Here is a 22,882-nt window from a genome sequence, read left to right as displayed (position 1 = left end):
CCATCAACATTGAGGAATATTTACTAAACAAAAATATAAACGCAACAAAATAAAGTATTGGTCCCATGTTTCATGAGCTGAAATGGCGTTCTGCATTAGCATCGAATAGCCCCCGTGATATGGAACTTTTCAGGGATGTTAGGAACAAATATACACAGGCAGTAAGGGAAAGCTAAGGCTAGCTTTTTCAAGCATCAATTTGAATCCTGTAGCACAAACTCAAAAAAGTTCTGGGACACTGTAAAGTCCATGGAGAATAAGAGCACCTCCTCCCAGCTGCCCACTGCACTGAGGCTAGGAAACACTGTCACCTAGTCTACCTGGTTAAATAAAGTTGAAATATATAAAGATAAAATAAAGATGCAAGAAATGTTCCATACACAAAAAGCTTATTGTGCACACATGTTTTTACATCCCTGTTAGTGAGCATTTATCCATTGTTAATATAATCCATCCACCTGACAGGTGTGGCATATCAAGAAGCTGATTAAACAGCATGATCATTACACAGGTGTTCTTTGTGCTGGAGACAATGAAAGGCCACTCTAAAATGTGCGGCTTTGTCACGCAACACAATACCACAGATGTCTCAAGTTTTGAGGGAGCATGCAATTGGAATGCTGACTGCAGGAATGTCCACCAGAGCTGTTGCCAAGAATTTTATGTTAATTTCTCTACCATAAGCCGCCTCTAACGTCATTTTAGAGAATTTGGCAGTAAGTCCAATCGACCTTACAACCACACACTTGTAACCACACCAGCCCAGGACCTCCACATACATCTTCTTCACCTGCGGGATCGTCTGTAATTAATCCCTTTTGTGAGGAAAAACTCATTCTGATTGCCTGGGCCTTGCTCCCCAGTGGGTGGGCCTGGCTCCCAAGTGAGTGGACATATGCCCTCCCAGGCCCACCCATGGCTACGTCCTAACCCAGTCATGTGCAATCCATAGATTATTGCCTAATTAATGAATTTCAATTGCCTGATTTCCTTACGTGAACTGTAACTCAGTAAAATTGTTGAAATTGTTGCATGTTGCATTAATACGTTTGTTCAGTATACATCATCAGTCACAAGCTTCATTAGGAAATGTGTTGATGATGTTGTACCTATAATAACAATCTGGACATACCCCAACCAAAACCCATCGATGAACTGAGATATCCATACCATGCTGAGAGCCCGTACTGCAGCATTCAATGTCATCAGAACAAACCCAAATGACTCAGTGGCGCGAGACACGTACAAGGACGCGTACGCGTACAAGGAAAGTAAGGACGCAAAAAGACAATACAGAATCAAACTTGAATTGATGTTCGACAACAAAGGACTACAGACTAACATGGACTACAAAGGCAAATCCAACTGTGTGGTGCCCACTGAATCCTCCCTCCCATATGAGCTTAACACACTCTACGCTCGCTTCAAGGGAGACAATACCGAGCCATCCAGGAAGACAGTAGCTGCTCTGGACGACCAGGTGCTTTCGCTCTCTGAGGCTGACATGGGCAAAACTCTTAAAAGAGTGAATACTCACAAAACTGCTGGCCCAGATGGCATCCCTGGCCAAGTGTGTGCAGACCAGCTGGCGGGCGTCTTTTCCGTCGTCTTCAACCTGTTCCTGTCCCAGGCTGTAATCCTCACATGCTTCAAGGAGAACACCATCATCCCAGTACCCAAGAGAATACAGGTGACATGCCCAAATGACTATCGCCCTGTTGCACTCACCACAGTCATCATCAAGTGCTTCGAGAGGCTGGTCATGGCCCACATCATGGCCCTCACACTGGACCCACTCCAATTTGCCTACCACTCCAACAGATCCATGGAAGATGCCATTTCCATCGTTATTCACACGGCTGTAACACATCTGGACAAGAGGAACACATACAGTATGTGAGAATACTGTTCATTGACTACAGTTCAGCATTCAACACTATTGTTCCCTCCAAGCTCGACAACAAGCTCAGAGCCCTGGGTCTGGACACCACCCTCTGCAACTGGATCCTGGAGGATTGAGCTTGAGGATTGGCAACAACACCTCCTCCACACAGACTCTTAACACAGGGAACCCCAGGGGTGTGTCCTCAGCCCTCTGCTGTACTCCCTGTTCACTCACGACTGCGTGGCTTTGCATGACACCAACTCCATCATCAGGTTTGCTGACAACACCACAGTTCTAGGCCTGATAGCCAACAACGACAAATCAGCCTATATGGAGGAGGTAAGTGAACTGGCATTGTGGTGCCAGGGCAACAACCTCTCCCTCAATGTCAGCAAAACAAAGGAGTTGATTGTTCTCTTCAGGAAGCACAGGAGGGAAAATGCCCCGATCCACATAAACAGGACTGCAGTAGAGAGAGTCAGCAGTTTTAAGTTCCTCGGCGTCCACACCACTGAGGACTTGAAATGAACCAACACCACCACTCTTGTCAAGAGATCACAACAATGTCTCTACTTCCTAAGGCGGCTGAAGAATTTCAGCATGCTACCCTGGGTCCTCTCCAAATACTACCACTGCACCATTGAGAGCGTCCTGACCTGTTGCATCGCAGCCTGGTACGGGAATTGCTCCGTCCACGACAACATGGCCCACAAGCGGGCGGTGAAGACGACCCAGTACATCACTGGGACCGTGCTCCCACCCATCCAGGACATCAACTTGAAACGATTCTTGACAGCATCATCAAGGACCACACACACACCACAGCCATGAGCTGTTTACTCCCTAACCGTAGGGCCTACGATATTGGAGGTTGAGGTCTGATAGAAACTGTCACTGAGCCTGTTGGTATCTACAAGCCATCAGTCTGCTGAACACTTGAACTGGACAGACCACATGCTCTGAGTCTCCGCACCTTAGCACACATGCACTCACTCATGCACACAGGCACTGCTACCAGACTCTTCTTATGATTACTATATACTGCACAATTTAAACACTTGCTCTGCCCCCCAAACATGTTTAAATATTGGACTCTAAATTGTGCCTTCCTGTATTATACTTATGCTAAAATATGCATTATAAACTGAGTGGTTCGAGCCCTGAATGCCGATTGACTGGAAGCCATGGTATACCATGGGCATGACAAAAACATTCATTTTTACTGAATTACGTTTGTAACTAGTTTATAATAGCAATAAGGCATCTCGGGGGTTTGTGGTATATTGCCAATATACCACGGCTAAGGGCTGTAACCAGGCACTTAGAGTTGCGTCGTGCGTAAGAACTGCCCTCAGCCGTGGTATATTGGCCATATACCACACCCCCTCGGGCCTTATTGCTTAATTATATTCTATTGAGTGATTTACTTTTGTATTCTTTTATTATACATTTCCGTTGCATTATCGAGAAGAAACCTGCAAGTAAGCATTTCATTCAATGGTGGATACAATGCGTATCCCATACATCTAACTATACGAAAGAAAAGCAGAGCAAATCCCCCAATACATGTTCCTTCATTCGCCAGCAGCTACCAGCTACACCTCACCAGCCTGAGACATGCATACACATAGCTCCCTCTGAGTCTAAAGCCCCTGGAGGATCCCACCCCTAGAGAGGTGTTATATCCCCCCTTACCTTCCCTGTCATCCTGGTCTTCAGTTTAAAATGGCAGCACTCTCTATACAGGCAGTTACAGGTCTCACACAGGAGTGGGAGATTGAATTGTGGTTATTTAATTCAACAAACAACTTAATTTAAGTAAGGTTGATGTCTGCTATTAATTGTGTTATCCATGTACTGTATGATGATAAGCAAGACAGCACCAACACATCTGGCACTCAGGCTAGCATGACGCTCAGTTTGTTATCTTGTTTTGTGTCATTTCTAACTTCCCCCTGTCTCTTTAATTCAAACAGGAACCTGCTGAATATGGACACTTTCTCCAAATCAGACCCTGGTATGTGTTGCATGTTTTACAAGGGTTGCAAAGCCTTTCTTCTAAACACTTACAAATTATTATGAAAAGCTTATAACCAGGGTTGGGGTCAATTCCATTTCATTGAAAAATGTTAAGTCAAAATGTATATCAAATTCCAATTCCACATTTTCCTCATTGAAAAGCATTAAAGATCTTTTGAATTTCAGTATACTTCCTGAATTGACTGGTATTAAAATGGAATTGTCCACAACCCTGCTTATAACAATGCCATTTCATCATCTGCATAGCATGTATACCATATATGACATTTTACTGTTCCAATTCAAATATCGCAAAGTAGAACAATTGAACGGATTCCATCGTACTCCAAATACCAAGATGCGGGCATGTGCAGAAATAGGGCTTCACCTGTGCAGATCACATGCCCCTTTGCCCTTCCAATCTCCAAAATACATATACAGTACCAGTCAAAAGTTTGCACACACCTACTCATTCAAGGGTTTTTCTTTATTTGTACTTTTGTCTACATTGTAGAATAATAGTGAAGCCATCAAAAATATGAAATAACACATATAGAATCATGTAGTAACCAAATAAGACGACCAGTTCTTATAGCCTTTAGCCGTACCCTTATCCTACTCCTCCTCTGTTCCTCTGGCGATGTAGAGTTTAATCCAGGCTCTGCAGCGCCTAGCTCCACTCCCATTCCCCAGGCCCTCACATTTGTTGACTTCTGTACACATAAAAGCCGTGGTTTCATGCATGTTAACATTAGAAGCCTCCTCCCTAAGTTTGTTTTATTCACTGCTTTAGCACACTCTGCCAACCCGGGTGTCCAAGCCGTGTCTGAATCCTGGCTTAGGAAGGCTACCGAAAATCCTGAAATGTCCATCCCTAACTATAACAGTTTCCGCCAAGATAGAACTGCCAAATGGGGTGGAGTTGCAATGTACTGCAGAGTTCTGTCATACTATCCAGGTCTGTGCCCAAACAATTCGAGCTTCTACTTCTAAAAATCCACATTTCCAGAAACAAGTCTCTCACCGTTTCCGCTTGTTATAAACCCTCTTCAGCCCTCAGCTGTGCCCTGGTCACCATATGTGAATTGATTGCCCCCCATCTATCTTCAGAGCTCGTACTGTTAGGTGACCACCTAAACTGGGACATACTTAACACCCCGGCCGTCCTACAATCTAAGCTAGATGCCCTCAATCTCACACAAATTATCAAAGAACCTACCAGGTACACCCCACCAAACCTCCAAACGAGCTTCAATGCCATACAACTCTCGTTCTGTAGCCTCCAACTGCTCTTAAATGCAAGTAAAACTAAATGCATGCTCTTCAACCGATCGCTGCCCGCACCTGCCTGCCTGTCCATCATCACTACTCTGAATGGGTCTGACTTAGAATATGTGGACAACTACAAATACCTAGGTGTCTGGTTAGACTGTAAACTATTTCGCAACAAAGCATCCATCACTCATGCTGCCAAACATACCCTCGTAAAACTGACTATCCTATCGATCCTTGACTTTGGATCAACAAATTGAATGCAGTCTATCACAGTGCCATCTGTTTTGTCACCAAAGCCCCAAATAATTCCCACCACTGCGACCTGTATGCTCTCGTTGGCTGGCCCTCACTTCGTATTCGTCGCCAAACCCACTGGCTCCAGGTCATCTATAAGTGTTTGCTAGGTAAAGCCACACCTTATCTCAGCTCACTGGTCACCATAGCAGCACCCACCCGTAGCAACGCGCTCCTGCAGGTATATTTCAAGGAACATAAAGACCTGGAAAATAAACCCTCCTCCTCACAGCTGCCAATGTCCCTTATTGTTGATGATGTGGTTGTTACTGACAAGGAACATATGGCTGAGCTCTTTAATCACTTCATATGGAGAAAGTAAATGCCTCTTTCACCCCAGCTGCCAAACTAACCCTGATTCAGAGGACCATCCTACCCATACTAGATTAGGCGTCTGAATACTTTCCGAATTGCATTATTTTATGGCCGGTTATGACACCTATATAAGAGTGTCAAAAGCTACATTTATTCAAATGTGTTTTCCCTGGCAAGAAGTTTGCTTAAGCCCTTTGTTATTTTTGTAATGCATCCTTTACATGTCTTTTTCATTCATATTTGAAATAACTTGTAGAAAATATGGCACTGTCAAGAAGCATTTTGACCATCATAATCATATAAGCCACATAGGCGTATCACATACATGGCCTTATGTCAGTCAGCAGTCAAAAAGAGAGTTGTCTTGTCCTGGTCCTTCAATCTCCTCCTGCATTCACCCCACTCATCAGAAATGGAGCATTGGGGTAGATGCATGTCTGACATCAGTGTGTGCGCAATTACAATGATAACTGAATATGTTCAATCAAGAAAATGTTTCATAACTTAAACATACTGTTGACAAGCAGGCTATGGTGTAATGGAATGTTTTACCTTGTGTGGTAGCTTTTGTGAGTTTTGAAACTCTTATGGTTGTGTCATAACCAGCCATAAATTTACCGTGGTAGATTTAGTAGATTTTGAGACTCTTGTAGGTGTCATAACCAGCCATACAATAACTCAATATATGTCACAACAGGTGTAAATATCTGTCATGACAGTGTTATGATCCTATTATGACAGGCTATGACAAGTTGTGTCAAGTAAAGTGTTACCAAATTCACTGCTCAACTAAGGGACCTTACAGATAATATGTCCTGAGTACAGAAATGAGGTGTTCATTCAAATATCATGTGAAAAAGTATAATTGTACACAGAGTCCATGCAACTCATGACTTGATAAGCACATTTTGAATCCTGAACTTATTTAGGCTTTGCCATAACAAAGGGGTTGAGTACTTATTGTCTCAAGGCATATCAGCTATTCATTTGTAATTAATTTGGAAAAAATTCTGAAAACATAATTCTACTTTGACATTATGGGGTAATATGTGTCGGCCAGTGACACAAAATCAATCCATTTAATCCATTTAAAATTCAGGATGTGACACAAGAAAATGTGGAAAAAGTCAAGGGGTGTAAATACTTTCTGAAGGCGCTGTATGCTTCAAAACCAAAAGTTGCATGTCTTGATCGTTGACCTATGACAGTCATCAGCATTGGCGTGCAAAGGCGGGCACGCATATCAAATCAAAAGTTTACTTGTCACGTGCGCCGAATATAACTTACAGGCCCTAACCAACAGTGCAAATTTGAAGTTAAAAAAAAGCTATTAGGTGAACAATAGATAAGTAAAGAAATAAAAAACAACAGTAAAAAGACAGTGAAAAAAACAGTGAGGAGGCTATATAGAGTAGCGAGGCTATAACAGTAGCGAGGCTATAACAGTAGCGAGGCTATATAGAGTAGCGAGGCTATAACAGTAGCGAGGCTATAACAGTAGCGAGGCTATATAGAGTAGCGAGGCTATAACAGTAGCGAGGCTATAACAGTAGCGAGGCTATAACAGCTATAACAGTAGCGAGGCTATATAGAGTAGCGAGGCTATATAGAGTAGCGAGGCTATAACAGTAGCGAGGCTATAACAGTAGCGAGGCTATATAGAGTAGCGAGGCTATAACAGTAGTGAGGCTATATAGAGTAGCGAGGCTATATAGAGTAGCGAGACTATATAGAGTAGCGAGGCTATATAGAGTAGCGAGGCTATAACAGTAGCGAGGCTATATAGAGTAGCGAGGCTATAACAGTAGCGAGGCTATAACAGTAGCGAGGCTATTAGAGTAGCGAGGCTATATAGAGTAGCGAGGCTATATAGAGTAGCGAGGCTATATAGAGTAGCGAGGCTATATAGAGTAGCGAGGCTATAACAGTAGCGAGGCTATATAGAGTAGCGAGGCTATATAGAGTAGCGAGGCTATATAGAGTAGCGAGGCTATAACAGTAGCGAGGCTATATAGAGTAGCGAGGCTATATAGAGTAGCGAGGCTATAACAGTAGCGAGGCTATATAGAGTAGCGAGGCTATATAGAGTAGCGAGGCTATATAGAGTAGCGAGGCTATATAGAGTAGCGAGGCTATATAGAGTAGCGAGGCTATATAGAGTAGCGAGGCTATAACAGTAGCGAGGCTATATAGAGTAGCGAGGCTATATAGAGTAGCGAGGCTATATAGAGTAGCGAGGCTATAACAGTAGCGAGGCTATATAGAGTAGCGAGGCTATATAGAGTAGCGAGGCTATATAGAGTAGCGAGGCTATATAGAGTAGCGAGGCTATAACAGTAGCGAGGCTATATAGAGTAGCGAGGCTATATAGAGTAGCGAGGGTATAACAGTAGCGAGGCTATATAGAGTAGCGAGGCTATAACAGTAGCGAGGCTATATAGAGTAGCGAGGCTATATAGAGTAGCGAGGCTATAACAGTAGCGAGGCTATTTACAGGCACCGGTTAGTCTGGCTAATTGAGGTGGCAATTATAAGAATGTATTGTTAAAGTGACTATGCATATATGATAAACAGAGGGTAGCTGCAGTGTAAAAGAGGGGTTAGGGTTGAGTGGGGGGGGGCACAATGCAAATAGTCCGGGTAGCCATTTCATTACCTGTTCAGGAGTCTTATGGCTTGGAGGTAAAAGCTGTTGCGAAGCCTTTTGGTCCTAGACTTGGCGCTCCGGTAGCGCTTGCTATCCAGATAAGTGCCCAGAAAGAACTTGTTTAATTTCTCAAGTTTTGCCTGGGAAAAACAGCAAAGGCCAATGTTTAACATCCGTATAAAATATAGTTTAGCAATCTACTACTGACTCATCTTTGCCAGAACAATAGGCTACCTGCCGATTTGATTGATCATTTTCATATTTCAGTTTATGCTCCATGTTATTGAGGCCTATACTGAAAAAACATATAAACACAACATGCAACAATTTCAAAGGTTTTACTGAGTTACAGTTCATATAAGGAAATCAGTCAATTGAAGTCAATTCATTAGGCTTACACATGACTGGGAATACAGATATGCATCTGTTGGTCACAGAACCAGTCAGTATCTGGTGTGACCACCATTTGCCTCATGCAGCGCAACACATCTCCTTCGCATAGAGTTGATCAGGCTGTTGATTGTGGCCTGTGGAATGTTGTCATCCTCTTCAATAGCTGTGTGAAGTTGCTGGATTTTTGCGGGAACTGGAACACGCTGTCGTACACGTAAATCCAGAATTTCCCAAAAATGCTCAATGGGTGACATATCTGGTGAGTATACAGGCTATGGAAGAACTGGGAGATTTTCAGCTTCCAGGAATTGTGTACAGATCCTCGTGACATGGGGCTCTATATTATCATGCTGAAACATGACGTGATGGCGGCAGATGAATGGCCTCAGGATCTCATCACGGTATTTCTGTGCATTCAAATCGCCATCAATGAAATGCAATTGTGTTCATTGTCCGTAGTTTATGCCTGCCCATACCATAACCCCACCGCCACCATGGGGCAGTCTCTTCACAACGCTGACAACAGCAAACCGCTCGCCCACACGACGCCATACACGCTGTCGGCCATCTGCCCAGTACAGTTGAAACTGTGATTCATCTGTGAAGAGTACACTTATCTCCAGCATGCCAGTGGCCATTGAAGGTGAGCATTTGCCCACTGAAATCAGTTACAAAGCCGAACTGCAGTCAGGTCAAGACCAATGTTCCCTCTAAGCTGCGTGCTGGCGTGGGCGCACAGCTCCCCGGGACTGCTATGCAGATGAAATATCAGCCTGCACAGAGAAGCACGATATTGAACCTCACTCAGTTTCTAGAGGTTTCCCCTTTAGTTATCACTATCAATGTTTCCCTTTATTGTGGGAATTGTGATCGAATCAACTCAATATTTAGTATGGGTTAATTTGCTAAATTAAACTAACTATGCGAGAGATTTTTGTTGTAGGCAGAACACAGGATTCTATTGCATTGGCACGCATGACTCTGTGCTCTACACAGACCTGTGCTGCATAACCAATCAGAGCTGCAGTAGGCCTATATGCAAATTGACCATTGCCATACATGGATCTGTGCCATTCACTTTGAACTGGATTGTTTACAGCATGAGTAGTCGTGAGTAGATGCGCTTGTTTTGAGATCAAAGCGAGAGCTGCGTGTAGCCACGTGTGCACATTTGTTCATATCCTTTGCTAGTTAGTGAGTTATTAGCCCAGTTATAGATTATTTGTAGTCAGCAATGGGGGAGTGATTGCTTCCTGCAAGGGCACAAAATGTGTACATTTCTAGACATTTGACAGCGAGTCAGGTAAAGAGCATTTTTTTTGTCTTAGTGTTGTATTTGGAGACAGTCTTGAATAAGCTGAATCTCTGTAATAATGGTATGGGAATAATAATGCATACTATTTTGTAAAGTGGTTACTTGCATCAAACAACAACAACATTATCAGTCACCTCCTTGCCTGAAGGACAAGTTGAAAACATAATAATGTCAAGCCCTGCATGTTTTTTTTTCAAAAGTCTCAAGGAATGTAAGCATACATTGAACAACACACATTGGCTGCTACTGTAGGCTGAATGATAGAACAGCTATTTCCATGTTAAAATGTTATGGGACACATTTTCTCTTGTTTTTGATGGTGGGCCACTCTCGTAGGCCCCCATTATGATCAAATAGCCACAATAGCCAACTTTAAAAAATACCTTCCTTTATTATTCCCCGCAAATCCTACCACCGCTCCCTCAATTGGAGTAAACTAATAAACAGTAACACTTAGGCTTCTACTTCCAGCTTATACACACTATAAACATTTTACAATAGTTATATATATATATTGTTTTTGTCCTGGCCTTCCTCTATTTTTGATGTTCATCCAGTTCTATTTGCCATATATTTTTAACTGTGCTATTTCAGTAAAAGTTTTGAACCAATATTCATTTTACAGACCTGATATGTTTCACATTTGTTATCTTGTTGTTATTTGTCCCACCCTACAGGTCCATTCAACCCCTTCCCATCTATCTCTTAACACCATCCATAATGGATTTTTAATTTCCATATATTTTTCAACTGTGCTGTGATGCTTCAAAAGTACTCAACCTTTCTATTCTCATAGTTACTATATATTGTAAAATAAAGATACACATTTTTGCTAAAAATAATTACTATATTATTGATCGATTGACTATCACTTTTTTTTAAATCACCCAGTACTAGCTGTAGTGTTAGCTCTAGGTTAATGTTGCAATTCTTCAGTCATTCCTGGACCTATGACCAAAAAGGAGCTACATATGGACAGTACCAAAATAAATTATCTAAGGACTGCCTCCCCGCAGCAAAATCTGCAGAGCTTGGAAGATTGTATCCCCCATATACTGTATATAACATTATATTGGTTGCAATAATTTTGTATTGTAATTTAAATGGAAAAATGCAAAGTTTTGAAAACAGCATTGTTTTGCGTGTCAATTGATAAACCATGTGCCATGGAATCGGTACATTGAAAATCTCTTCCCAAATATTTTGCCATTTATATGGCACAGCTGTCAATTTATTTGGTTCTTAAATGAAACTGGTATATATGTTTATTTATCACAATTTTCTTTAACCATTTTTGGTCTTCAATGCAGGACCGACAGACAAGTTCCTTACTATTTCCTCCTTCCACTTGCCTCTTCCATTTTTGTGGTAATGTTGCAATTAGTTGGTTGTAATTTTGGGTAGAGCAGACATTTCCATATGTCTGTGTTAGCTGCATGTGTGACATAACTCCACCAGTCCTATTTATGATATTATTTACAAAGATTATACTTAAAAAAAAAAGTGTAATCGATTTTATTTTTAAAATCAAGTTTAACCACAATATTTGTTGTATTATTTGTTCTGTCTTTTCAGGTGGATTCAACTGAAATTGCAACCAACTTTCTATGGCTTGTTTAAAAAATAACAATATTTTGGAGATGATTTCATTTTTAAATAACCAAAAGTGAGCGGCAGTAATCTGAATAAAGGGAAAAAGGCCATTCTTGAACATGAAGACATTCTTACTGATGCTTTCAGTGAGAGGTCTAATTTAATATTTAATAATTTCTGCCTTCCAAATTCATATTCACTATATAAATATGCCCTTTTAAATTTTGTCTGGCTTGCCATTCCAAATAAAATACAATAGTTTTTGCTCATATAATTTAGAAAGCAGGTCGCTAGGTCACAAAACCATAAGCAAATAGGTAAACTGTGATATGACTAAATAGTTAATCGGGGTGATTCTTCCACAGGTAGACAGGTATTTTCCTTTTCATGGTAACAAGATCTTATCTGTTTTTGCTAACTTTCTATTAACATTTATTAGAGTGAGATCATTTCTTTCATTCGGGATATGTATACCGAGTATGTATACCGAGTATGTCCACATCCCCGTCAGACCATTTTATTGGGAAACTACACTGTAATTCTCCAAAATTGAAATATTCCAGGCATTTATATATAAACTCCAGTCATACTTTATCAAAAGCCTTTTCAAAGTCATCTATGAAAACCAGGCCTGGTTTCCCAGATATTTCATAGTGTTCTATTGTTTCCAGTACTTGTCTTATATTATCTCCAATGTGTCATCCATGTAAAAAAAAACTGTCTGATTAGGATGAATAATATCTGATTTCACCTTTTTAATTCTATGCGCTAAGCATTTAGCTAGAATTTTTGCATCACAACACTGAAGTAAGAGGACCCCAATTTTTTTAATTGACTGGATCTACATGACCACTGTCTGAAAGTGTAACTTAAAGTGGGTACAGCCTCAGTGTTCACAGTAAACGCGCTCTGGAAGTTGTACAGAATTTTCACAACGTTCAAGTTCGCGCTCAGCAGACCAGACATTTGCTCAGCTCCTAATTTTGTCTCAGGGAAGCACGCAGCTTCCCTGAGACGGTTTCTGACAGTTAGTGCAGAAATTCTTCGGTTGTGAAAACCCACAGTTTCATCGGCTGTCCAGGTGGCTAGTCTCAGACGATCCCACACGTGAAGACGCCTGATGTTGAGGTCCTGGGCTGGCATGGTTACACATGGTCTGTGGTTGTGAGGCTGTTTAGAAGTACTTCCAAATTCTCTAAAACAACGTTGGAGGAGGCTTATAGTAGAGAAATTAACATTCACTTCTCTGGCAACAGCTCTGGTGTATATTCCTGCAGTCAGGCATGCAATTGCACGCTCCGTGAAAACTTGAGACATCCGTGGCATTGTGTTTGTGTGACAAAACTGCACATTTTAGAGTGGCCTTTTTCCTGTTATTGTCCCCAGTACAAGGTGCACCTGTGTAATGATCATGCTGTATAATCATCTTTTTAATATGCCACATCTGTCAAGTGGATGGATTATCACCTTGCAAAGGAGAAATGCTCACTAACAATGATACAAAAATTGTTGTGCCTAAGATTTCCAATAATTTCATTTTTTTATGTAGAGAACATTTTGTGCGTATGGAACATTTCTGGGATTTTTAAATTAATTTCAGTCATGTGAAATCAGCTCCTTAAACATGGGACCAGCACATTTTGCATTTATATATATATATTTTTAGTATATTTTGGAGGAGGAAATAACCTTCAAGAAGAACAGTTGGGTGACAACAGGGGGAATGAGAGCGAAGCGCTTTGGGCCACTTGTCTTTTAATTTACTATGGCCCAGGAGTGTGTGTGCGTGTGTCTATGTGAGTGTGTTTGTGTGGAGGCTTTTGTCTGATGTTTTGTGTCAGTGGGCCTCTGTTTGTTTGATGTGTGTGTGTGTGTTGTATTAGTGTCAGTGTGAGTGGATAGGAGTTTGTTTGGCTTTGATAGTGAGTCGCTCTTTGTAGACAGATGGTATACCCTCAGATCTCTGTGGTCGGACGACATGCAATATCGCCAGAAAGAAATTCCCATTGAACTTTGTTTGGAGCTCTACAATAGATCACTACTGCTGCCTCCCAAATGATGCACTATTCCAGAGTGCGACATTCAGGGGGTCTATATTTTTCTTCAAAAGACATGTAATTTAACAGTAAAAACATTTGTATTACCTTCCATTTGGCATGAACACAACCAGTCAAGATGTTTTCATCTTATTTTCTGTCACGGATCCCTCCGGAAATTTCATTACGCACACCTGTCCCCTATTCCCACGGATTAGTACTTGTATAAGTGTGCCCTTTGGTTTCCATTGGGCTGTTGTTTATTGTTACAATGTCTTTTGATGCGTGTGAGTACCTATGCTGTGTGTTTTGGGCTTTTGTGCCCTTGTGGATTGCGCAGATGATTACGGGTCTCGCCCAGTGTGTTAATCAGTGTGTGCGTGTGTTATTTATTTGAGGTACTCCTCACTCTTTTGATTAGGTTTCAACCCTGTGTTTTGTTTAGTGTTTGTTTGGTCTTCGTCCCTTTGTCTTTACACGGCCCGCTGTAATTTTGGTACATTAGAAAACCCTATTATGCATTCCTGCGCCTGTCTCCCAAATCTCTTCATCCCATCGTGACATTTTCAAACAAATCACTTCAAAAAGTAGGCTACCTGCGCATGTTCGTCCACTCCAAAATAATTCCAGCGTCCAAACAGTGCACTGTGCACCATTTGATGAATGGAAAGAACTGTTACAAAACACCAATATTTGGGGATTGTCACTGCGTATACACTCTCTTGTAGCCTGAATTATGTGATGCGTCTCGCTGACAAAAGCACCCTTTTAGTAGAAAGAAAAGTTGGCACACCTGAAAAGAGGCTGAGATAAGGGGCTGTCAAATAAAATGTTATTGGTCACATACACATATTTAGCAGATGCTGTTGCGGGTGTAGCGAAATGCTTGTGTTCCTAGCTCAGTGCAGTAGTATCTAAATACAATTTACAACAATACATACAAATCTAAAAGTAAAAGAATGGAATTAAGAAATATATAAATATTAGATATAGCCATGTCGGAGTGGCATTGACTAAGATACAGTAGAATAGAATATAGAATATACATAGGAGATGATTAAAACAGTTTGTAAACTTTATTTAAACATTATTAAAGTGACTAGTGTTCCATTATTAAAGTGGCCAGTGATTCCAAGTCTATGTATATAGGGCAGCAGCCTCTAAGGTGCAGTCCCGGGATGACAAGTGCAGACATATAAAGATGTTTTCTTTTAAAACCATGACACAGATGTGGGGGTGTTTGTTTAATTTGGAATAAACTTTTATTTTAATATTTACCTGTTATGCAGGTGAATGAGGACCCAAAAGCGACTTGGCGAAAACAGAGTCTTTAATCCAGTAAAGTAAAAATACAATCAAATAAAACAATTTCCACTCGTAATGACGAGAACCGACTGGAGACTTGATCTTGAACTGCAGGTTGCCTCGGGAAGGCACTTGAACGTAGCAGACTCAGACACCTGCTCACCACGCAGCATCTGAGGGAAACACGACACGACAGGGCGATACACAAACACAGCACGGTGAACAATAGACAAGGATCCGACAGGACAGGAACGGAAAACAAGGGAAGAAATAGGGACTCTAATCAGAAGACAAAATAGGGAACAGGTGTAAAAAGACTAAATGAGTGAGTTAGGAGAATGAGGAACAGCTGGGAGCAGGAACGGAACGATAGAGAGAGGAGAGAGAGGGAGGGGGAGAGAGAGGGATAGAAAAAGGAAACGAACCTAATAAGACCAGCAGGGGGAAACGAACAGAAGGGAAAGCATAATGACAAGACAATATATGACAAAACATGACAGTACCCCCCCACTCACCGAGCGCCTCCTGGCGCTCTCGAGGAGGAACACTGGCGGCAACGGAGGAAATCATAGATCACAAACGGTCCAGCACATCCCGAGAAAGAACCCAACTCCTCTCCTCAGGACCGTAACGGAAAACGATAAAAAGGGAAACTAGGGTACTACTCTAAAAAAAAATGAGACACGGGTAGAGAACTGAAAGCTTAAGAGCAAACAGAACCAAACAGGCCAGGAGAGTAACAACTAGGGACAGACTGAGACACAGCAAGGGCAGGAACAAGAACAGGAGAGATGCGATGGCAGGGAACAGACTGAGACCCAGCAAGACCAGGAGCAGAAGCAGAAAAAAAATTACCAGACTTCTGCGCGCAGTCTGAACACGCAGCCACGAAACGGCGCGTGTCACGCTCCTGAGTAGGCCACCAAAACCGCTGGCGAATAGAAGCAAGCGTACCCCGAACGCCGGGATGGCCAGCTAACTTGGCAGAGTGAGCCCACTGAAGAACAGCCAGACGAGTAGAAACAGGAACGAAAAGAAGGTTACTAGGACAAGCGCGCGGCGACGCAGTGTGCGTGAGTGCTTGCTTAACCTGTCTCTCAATTCCCCAGACAGTCAACCCGACAACACGCCCAACAGGAAGGATCCCCTCGGGATCGGTAGAAGCCACAGAAGAACTAAAGAGACGGGATAAAGCATGAGGCTTGGTGTTCTTAGTACCCGGGCAATAAGAAATAACGAACTCGAAACGAGCGAAAAACAACGCCCAACGAGCATGACGCGCATTCAGTCGTTTGGCATAACGGATGTACTCAAGGTTCTCTTGGTCAGTCCAAACGACAAAAGGAACGGTCGCCTTCTCCAACCACTGTCGCCATTTGCCTAGGGCTAAACGGATGGCGAGCAGTTCGCGGTTAGCCACATCATAGTTACGTTACGACGGTGACAGGCGATGAGAAAAATACGCACAAGGGTGGACCCCATCGTCAGTATCGGAGCGCTGGGACAGAATGGCTCCCACGCCCACCCCCGACGCGTCAACCTCAACAATAAACGGTTTAGTGACGTCAGGTGCAACAAGGATAGGAGCGGATGCAAAACGCTTCTTGAAGAGAACAGGACAACAATCATACGACCGGTGAGGAGGAAGGGAGTTGGTTCTGGATCGACTGAAGACCGTGCGCAGACCATGATACTCCTCCGGCACTCCTGTCAAATCACCAGGTTCCTCCTGAGAAGAGGGGACAGAACAAACAGGAGAAATAGCAGACATTAAACACTTCACATGACAAGAAACGTTCCAGGAAAGGATAGAATTACTAGACCAATCAAAAGAAGGATTATGACACACTAGCCAGGGATGACCCAAAACAACAGGTGTAAAAGGTGAACAAAAAATCAAAAAAGAAATGGTCTCACTATGGTTACCAGATACAGTGAGGGTTAAAGGTAGTGTTTCATATAATATACTGGGGAGAGGACTACCATCCAAGGCAAACATGACCGTGGGCTCCCCTAACTGTCTGAGAGGAATGTCATGTTCCCGAGCCCAGGCTTCGTCCATAAAACAGCCCTCTGCCCCAGAGTCTATTAATGCACTGCAGGAAGCTGCCGATCCGGTCCAGCGTAGATGGACCGGTAAAGTAGTACATGTACTTGACGGAGAGGACCGTCTAGTAGCGCTTATCAGTCGCCCTCCGCTTACTGATGAGCTCTGGCCTTTAACTGGACATGAAATGACAAAATGACCAGCGGAACCGCAATAGAGACAGAGGCGGTTGGTGATTCTCCGTTCCCTCTCCTTAGTCGAGATGCGAATACCCCCAGCTGCATGGGCTCAACACCTGAGTCAGTGGGGAAAGACGGTAGTGTCGGAGAGAGGGAGACACAGTTAACGCGAGCTCTCTTCTATGAGCTCGGTGACGAAGATCTACCCGTCGTTCAATGCGAATAGCGAGTTCAATCAAAGAATCCACGCTGGATGGAACCTCCCGAGAGAGAATCTCATCCTTAACCTTAGCGTGGAGTCCCTCCAGAAAACGAGCGAGCAACGCCTGCTCGTTCCAGTTACTGGAGGCAGCAAGAGTGCGAAACTCTATAGAGTAATCCGTTATGGATCGATTACCTTGACATAGGGAAGACAGGGACCAGGAAGCTTCTTTCCCAAAAACTGAACGATCAAAAACTCTTATCATCTCCTCTTTAAAGTTCAGATAATTGTTAGTACACTCAGCGCTTGCCTCCCAGATAGCTGTGCCCCACTGCCGAGCCCGACCAGTAAGGAGTGATATGACGTAGGCAATCCGAGCTCTCTCTCTTGAGTATGTGTTGGGTTGGAGAGAGAAAACTATATCACACTGGGTGAGAAAGGAGCGGCACTCAGTGGGCTGCCCAGAATAACATGGTGGGTTATTAACCCTAGGTTCCGGAGGCTCGGAAGACCCGGAAGTAGCTGGTGGCACGAGACGAAGACTCTGATACTGTCCTGAGAGGTCGGAGACCTGAGCGGCCAGGGTCTCAACGGCATGTCGAGCAGCAGACAATTCCTGCTCGTGTCTGCCGAGCATCGCTCCCTGGAACTCGAGAGTAGAGTAGAGAGAATCCATAGTCGCTGGGTCCCTTCTTGGTCGGATCCTTCTGTTATGCAGGTGAATGAGGACCCAAAAGCGACTTGGCGAAAACAGAGTCTTTAATCCAGTAAAGTAAAAATACAATCAAATAAAACAATTTCCACTCGTAATGACGAGAACCGACTGGAGACTTGATCTTGAACTGCAGGTTGCCTCGGGAAGGCACTTGAACGTAGCAGACTCAGACACCTGCTCACCACGCAGCATCTGAGGGAAACACGACACGACAGGGCGATACACAAACACAGCACGGTGAACAATAGACAAGGATCCGACAGGACAGGAACGGAAAACAAGGGAAGAAATAGGGACTCTAATCAGAAGACAAAATAGGGAACAGGTGTAAAAAGACTAAATGAGTGAGTTAGGAGAATGAGGAACAGCTGGGAGCAGGAACGGAACGATAGAGAGAGGAGAGAGAGGGAGGGGGAGAGAGAGGGATAGAAAAAGGGAACGAACCTAATAAGACCAGCAGGGGGAAACGAACAGAAGGGAAAGCATAATGACAAGACAATATATGACAAAACATGACATTTACCACTGTAGCAGTACAAATTGCAAGAGTGTGACTTTGTTCAATCCCAGAACCACACGGGGGGACCTAGTGAATGACCTGCAGAGAGATGGGACCAAAGTAACAAAGCCTACCATCAGTAACACACTACGCTGCCAGGGACTCAAATCCTGTGGTGCCAGACGTGTCCCCCTGCTTAAGCCATTACATGTCCAGGTCCATCTGAAGTTTGCTAGAGAGCATTTGGATGATCCAGAAGAAGATTGGGAGAATATCATATGGTCAGATGAAACCAAAATATAACTTTTTGGTAAAAACTCAACTCGTCATGTTTGGAGGACAAAGAATGCTGAGTTGCATCCAAAGAACAACATACCTACTGTGAAGCATGGGGGTGGAAACATAATGCTTAGGGGATGTTTTTCTGCAAAGGGACCAGGAAGACCGTGTAAATGAAAGAATGAATGGGGCCATGTATCATGAGATTTTGAGTGAAAACCTCCTTCCATCAGCAAGGGCATTGAAGATGAAACGTGGCTGGGTCTTTCAGCATGACAATGATCCCAAACACACCACACGTGTAACGAATGAGTGGCTTCGTAAGAAGCATTTCAAGGTCCTGGAGTGGCCTAGCCAGTCCCCAGCTCTCAACCCCATAGAAAATCTTTGGAGGGAGTTGAAGGTCCGTATTGCCCAGCAACAGCCCCAAAACATCACTGCTCTAGAGGAGATCTGCATGGAGGAATGGGCCAAAATACCGGCAACAGTGTGTGAAAACCTTGTGAAGACTTACAGAAAACGTTTGACCTCTGTCATTGCCAACAAAGGGTATATAACAAAGTATTAAGATCAACTTTTGTTATTGACCAAATACTTATTTTCCATCATAATTTGCAAATAAATTCATTAAACATTAAACATTCATTATACAATGTGATTTTCTGGATTTTTTTCTTCTCATTTTGTCTGTCATAGTTGAAGTGTACCTATGATGAAAATTACAGGCCTCTCTAATCTTTTTAAGTGGAAGAACTTGCACAATTGGTGGCTGACTAAATACTTTTTTGCCCCACTGTAGGCAAATGCAGGCAAAATGCAGCACTAGACAAATGCAGCAGTAGCCCATTGTCCATTGTTAACTAAGGAAAAATACATAAAGCCAACAAATAAAAATAGAAGAAAATATAATTTTCCTGATGAAAATTCACGTACTTTCAATCGCGTTTCTCTCTCAACTCCGCCTGTCTGACTCCCTTTCTATCTGTCTTGACTTCAGTTAATGCTAGTAACAATCAAAGGGAAAAACATTCACACAATTAAACAATGAATGCACAAGAATTGGCGGGAGACAGCAGAGAGCATTCTGGAGAGCTGAGTGCATGTATTGTGGAGTTCATATATAATTACTGTACAGATGAGTGCATGTATAATTTTGGAAAGTGTATTTCAATGTACTTTAGGGGAAGCTTAGCTTATAGCCTGTTGGATGCGCCCCCTTTTCAAAAAGTAGGTTACCGTCACACATTTGTCAAAAATAATTCCAATTACTATATGTAGCCCATGTATCTGATTCTGTCCGGCCAAAAAGAGTACGACATGCCATACTCTTTTTGGCCAGACAGCATCAGTTACATGGGCTACACATACCGAGACAGAGGGGCACTGTTTTGCTATCGGATGCTTTATCTGAGATTGATGGATCTTTCTGTAAGCGCAAATCTCGGTCAAATAAATTATCAATATTTACATATTTTATTTGGACAGGCAAGGACGTACAGGAGGGCGGGCCAGGCCCCTTAAGGTCCGCCCATAATGCAGGCTGACTGTCTCACACACACACACACACACACACACACACACACACACACACACACACACACACACACACACACACACACACACACACACACACACACACACACACACACACACACACACACACACACACACACACACACACATTGTTTATTGATGATGCTCTCCCGCCCCCTGCTCTTCCGGGGGGAGAGTCCTGCTGGTCAGATGGATTTAGTGACTTGAACTCCTTCTCTTTATAAAAGACGGTGTGCGTGTTTGTGCGTGCACATGTGTGTAGGAGAGCGGATATAATGATTGGATACGGAGGGGTCCTGGACTTCAAACCCAAGGTGGGACACCGTAAAGGTGGAAGCTCAGTGGTCCTGGGGTCGCCTGGCCTTTCATGTCCACTTTGGTCCGTTCAGTCAAGTGAGACCATTGAACCAGAGTTCAATTGAAGCCAGAGTGGGGTCGATGGCTATCGTATAGCACTGTGAGATGCTGAGAAAGAAAAGTGTAGTGGCAGCCATGTGCTCTTTTAACATGAGCTGACTTGGATTGGCCCTATGTTTTTGGCATGTTGAAGCTCAGTGTAATACTATACAGTGTGCAACCTTTTTCTTGTGAGATCAAGTTCTGCAATGCTGAGGCAGACCTGTGTTTTCATTCAGTGATTATGGGTTTGAATAAATAACTGCTATAGCCTACCGCCGTCACGCTTCATCTCTTCTTTCAAACTACCCGTGAGTTCTATTAGCTGCTGTATTTTCCATTGAGGAAAAAAGAGCTTGCATTCCTCTTGGAATTGTCTTTAAGAGCTCAAACCATACTATCTTTGTTTGGCCTGTTTTTTCACCCCTCATCGCTCCATCAAAAGGGTTGTTAATGCCGTCATCTCCTTAGGAGTAGTTAGGGAACATCTTAAAATAAATAATAATATATGCCGTTAGCTAACGCTTTTATCCAATGCAACTTACAGTTGGTGATATATACAATTGTTGTATGGGTGGTCCCTGCTGGAATCAAACCCACAATGCTGGAATTGCAAGTGCCATACTCTACCAAATGGGCTAATGATTTGAAGTGATTGATGGTTGACTGTTCCCTCAGAAGTGCTATTCTTGGGGTTTTGACAGTTCCCTCCTTTCCTTAGAAGTGTTTATCCTTGGGGCCCTGGGGAGGTCGGGATGGTTGTACTGACCAGGTGACAGAACTCCTGAAAAGACAACCCATCAGATGCCCACCCACCCTTATTGGACAACACACTCAATCTAAATCCTTAAATGTTTCAGTCCCTCCCTCCCTCCCTCCCTCCCTCCCTCCCTCCCTCCCTCCCTCCCTCCCTCCCTCCCTCCCTCCCTCCCTCCCTCCCTCCCTCCCTCCCTCCCCCTCCCTCCCCTCACTCACTCACTCACTCACTCACTCACTCACTCACTCACTCACTCACTCACTCACTCACTCACTCACTCACTCCCTCTCTCTCTCTCCCAACTGGCCAGTTACACTCCCTGAAGGCTCCAATCTCTTTCTTGAACCTCTTTCCTCCCCCCTTCCTCTACTCCTTTCTCGTCCATCTCGGCATTTATTTATTTAGTTTGACCCTGTATTTCCTCCTTTTTCTTCTCCTTTGAAGAAGGCATGTGAGAGGATGGGATGCGCTGCGCAGGGCTGGGTCTTCACGGCTGGTTGGTCCCACGGTGGTTGCATTATGCTGATTGGTTTCTGTATGCGACGTGTTGGCTGTGCTCCCCTTTGATGTGGCTTGATGGCGTGCTGTGCCAGGGTGGCACAGCGTATAGGAGGAGGAGGAGAAAAAAACAGAGGAGAAGGGGACAGAGAGGAACAGGAGGGGAAGGAGCAATAAAGGGCCACTTAGGAGGTGCACTGTAAAGGTTCCCAATCTTGAAGATGGAGGAGAGGTTGGGAATCCATCTGTGAATTTGTTCAGAGTAGCTGTCCGGTGTTGGATAAGATATCTTCATATCAGACCTGGGTTCAGTAAAACATTTTGTCGTCTCAAAGTTTCTGAGTTATGCTAATCACATTGTAAGGGCAATGCCCCTGAGGAGATAAATACAGTTGTATTGAATAAGGACCATCTGTTTGTCACACTTTGACAGTAGTCTATGCGTGTATAGTCTATGTTGTGTGAAGTGCTGTAAAATATTTAAGAAACAATACTTTAAAGTACTACTTAAGTATTTTTGGTGGGTATCTGTACTTTATTTCTAAAATAATGTTTCTAAAATAATGTACTTTTTACTTCATACATTTTCCTTGACACCTAAAAGTACTCATTACATTTTGAATGTTTAGCAGGACAGGAACATGGTCCAATTCACGCACTTATAAAAAAAAAACATTTG

At 43.1% G+C, this 22,882-nt stretch overlaps 1 protein-coding gene across 1 annotated transcript in view; it reads left to right on the top strand.

The window, feature by feature from the left end:
- The window catches only part of LOC124003576 (copine-9-like), a 186,704-nt gene that overhangs the window by 10,541 nt on the left and 153,281 nt on the right, over window positions 1-22,882 (top strand). Inside the window, exon 2 of the mRNA XM_046311934.1 lies at window positions 3,862-3,902. Within this exon, the coding sequence (XP_046167890.1) occupies window positions 3,862-3,902 (41 nt within the window). The remainder of the gene's footprint in view (window positions 1-3,861; window positions 3,903-22,882) is intronic.

This window comes from Oncorhynchus gorbuscha, linkage group LG18 (genome assembly GCF_021184085.1).
Source record: "Oncorhynchus gorbuscha isolate QuinsamMale2020 ecotype Even-year linkage group LG18, OgorEven_v1.0, whole genome shotgun sequence".
NCBI lineage: Eukaryota > Metazoa > Chordata > Actinopteri > Salmoniformes > Salmonidae > Oncorhynchus > Oncorhynchus gorbuscha.
The sequence above is the reverse complement of the archived record's forward strand: the minus strand, read 5'-3'. Positions and strand labels throughout refer to the sequence as shown.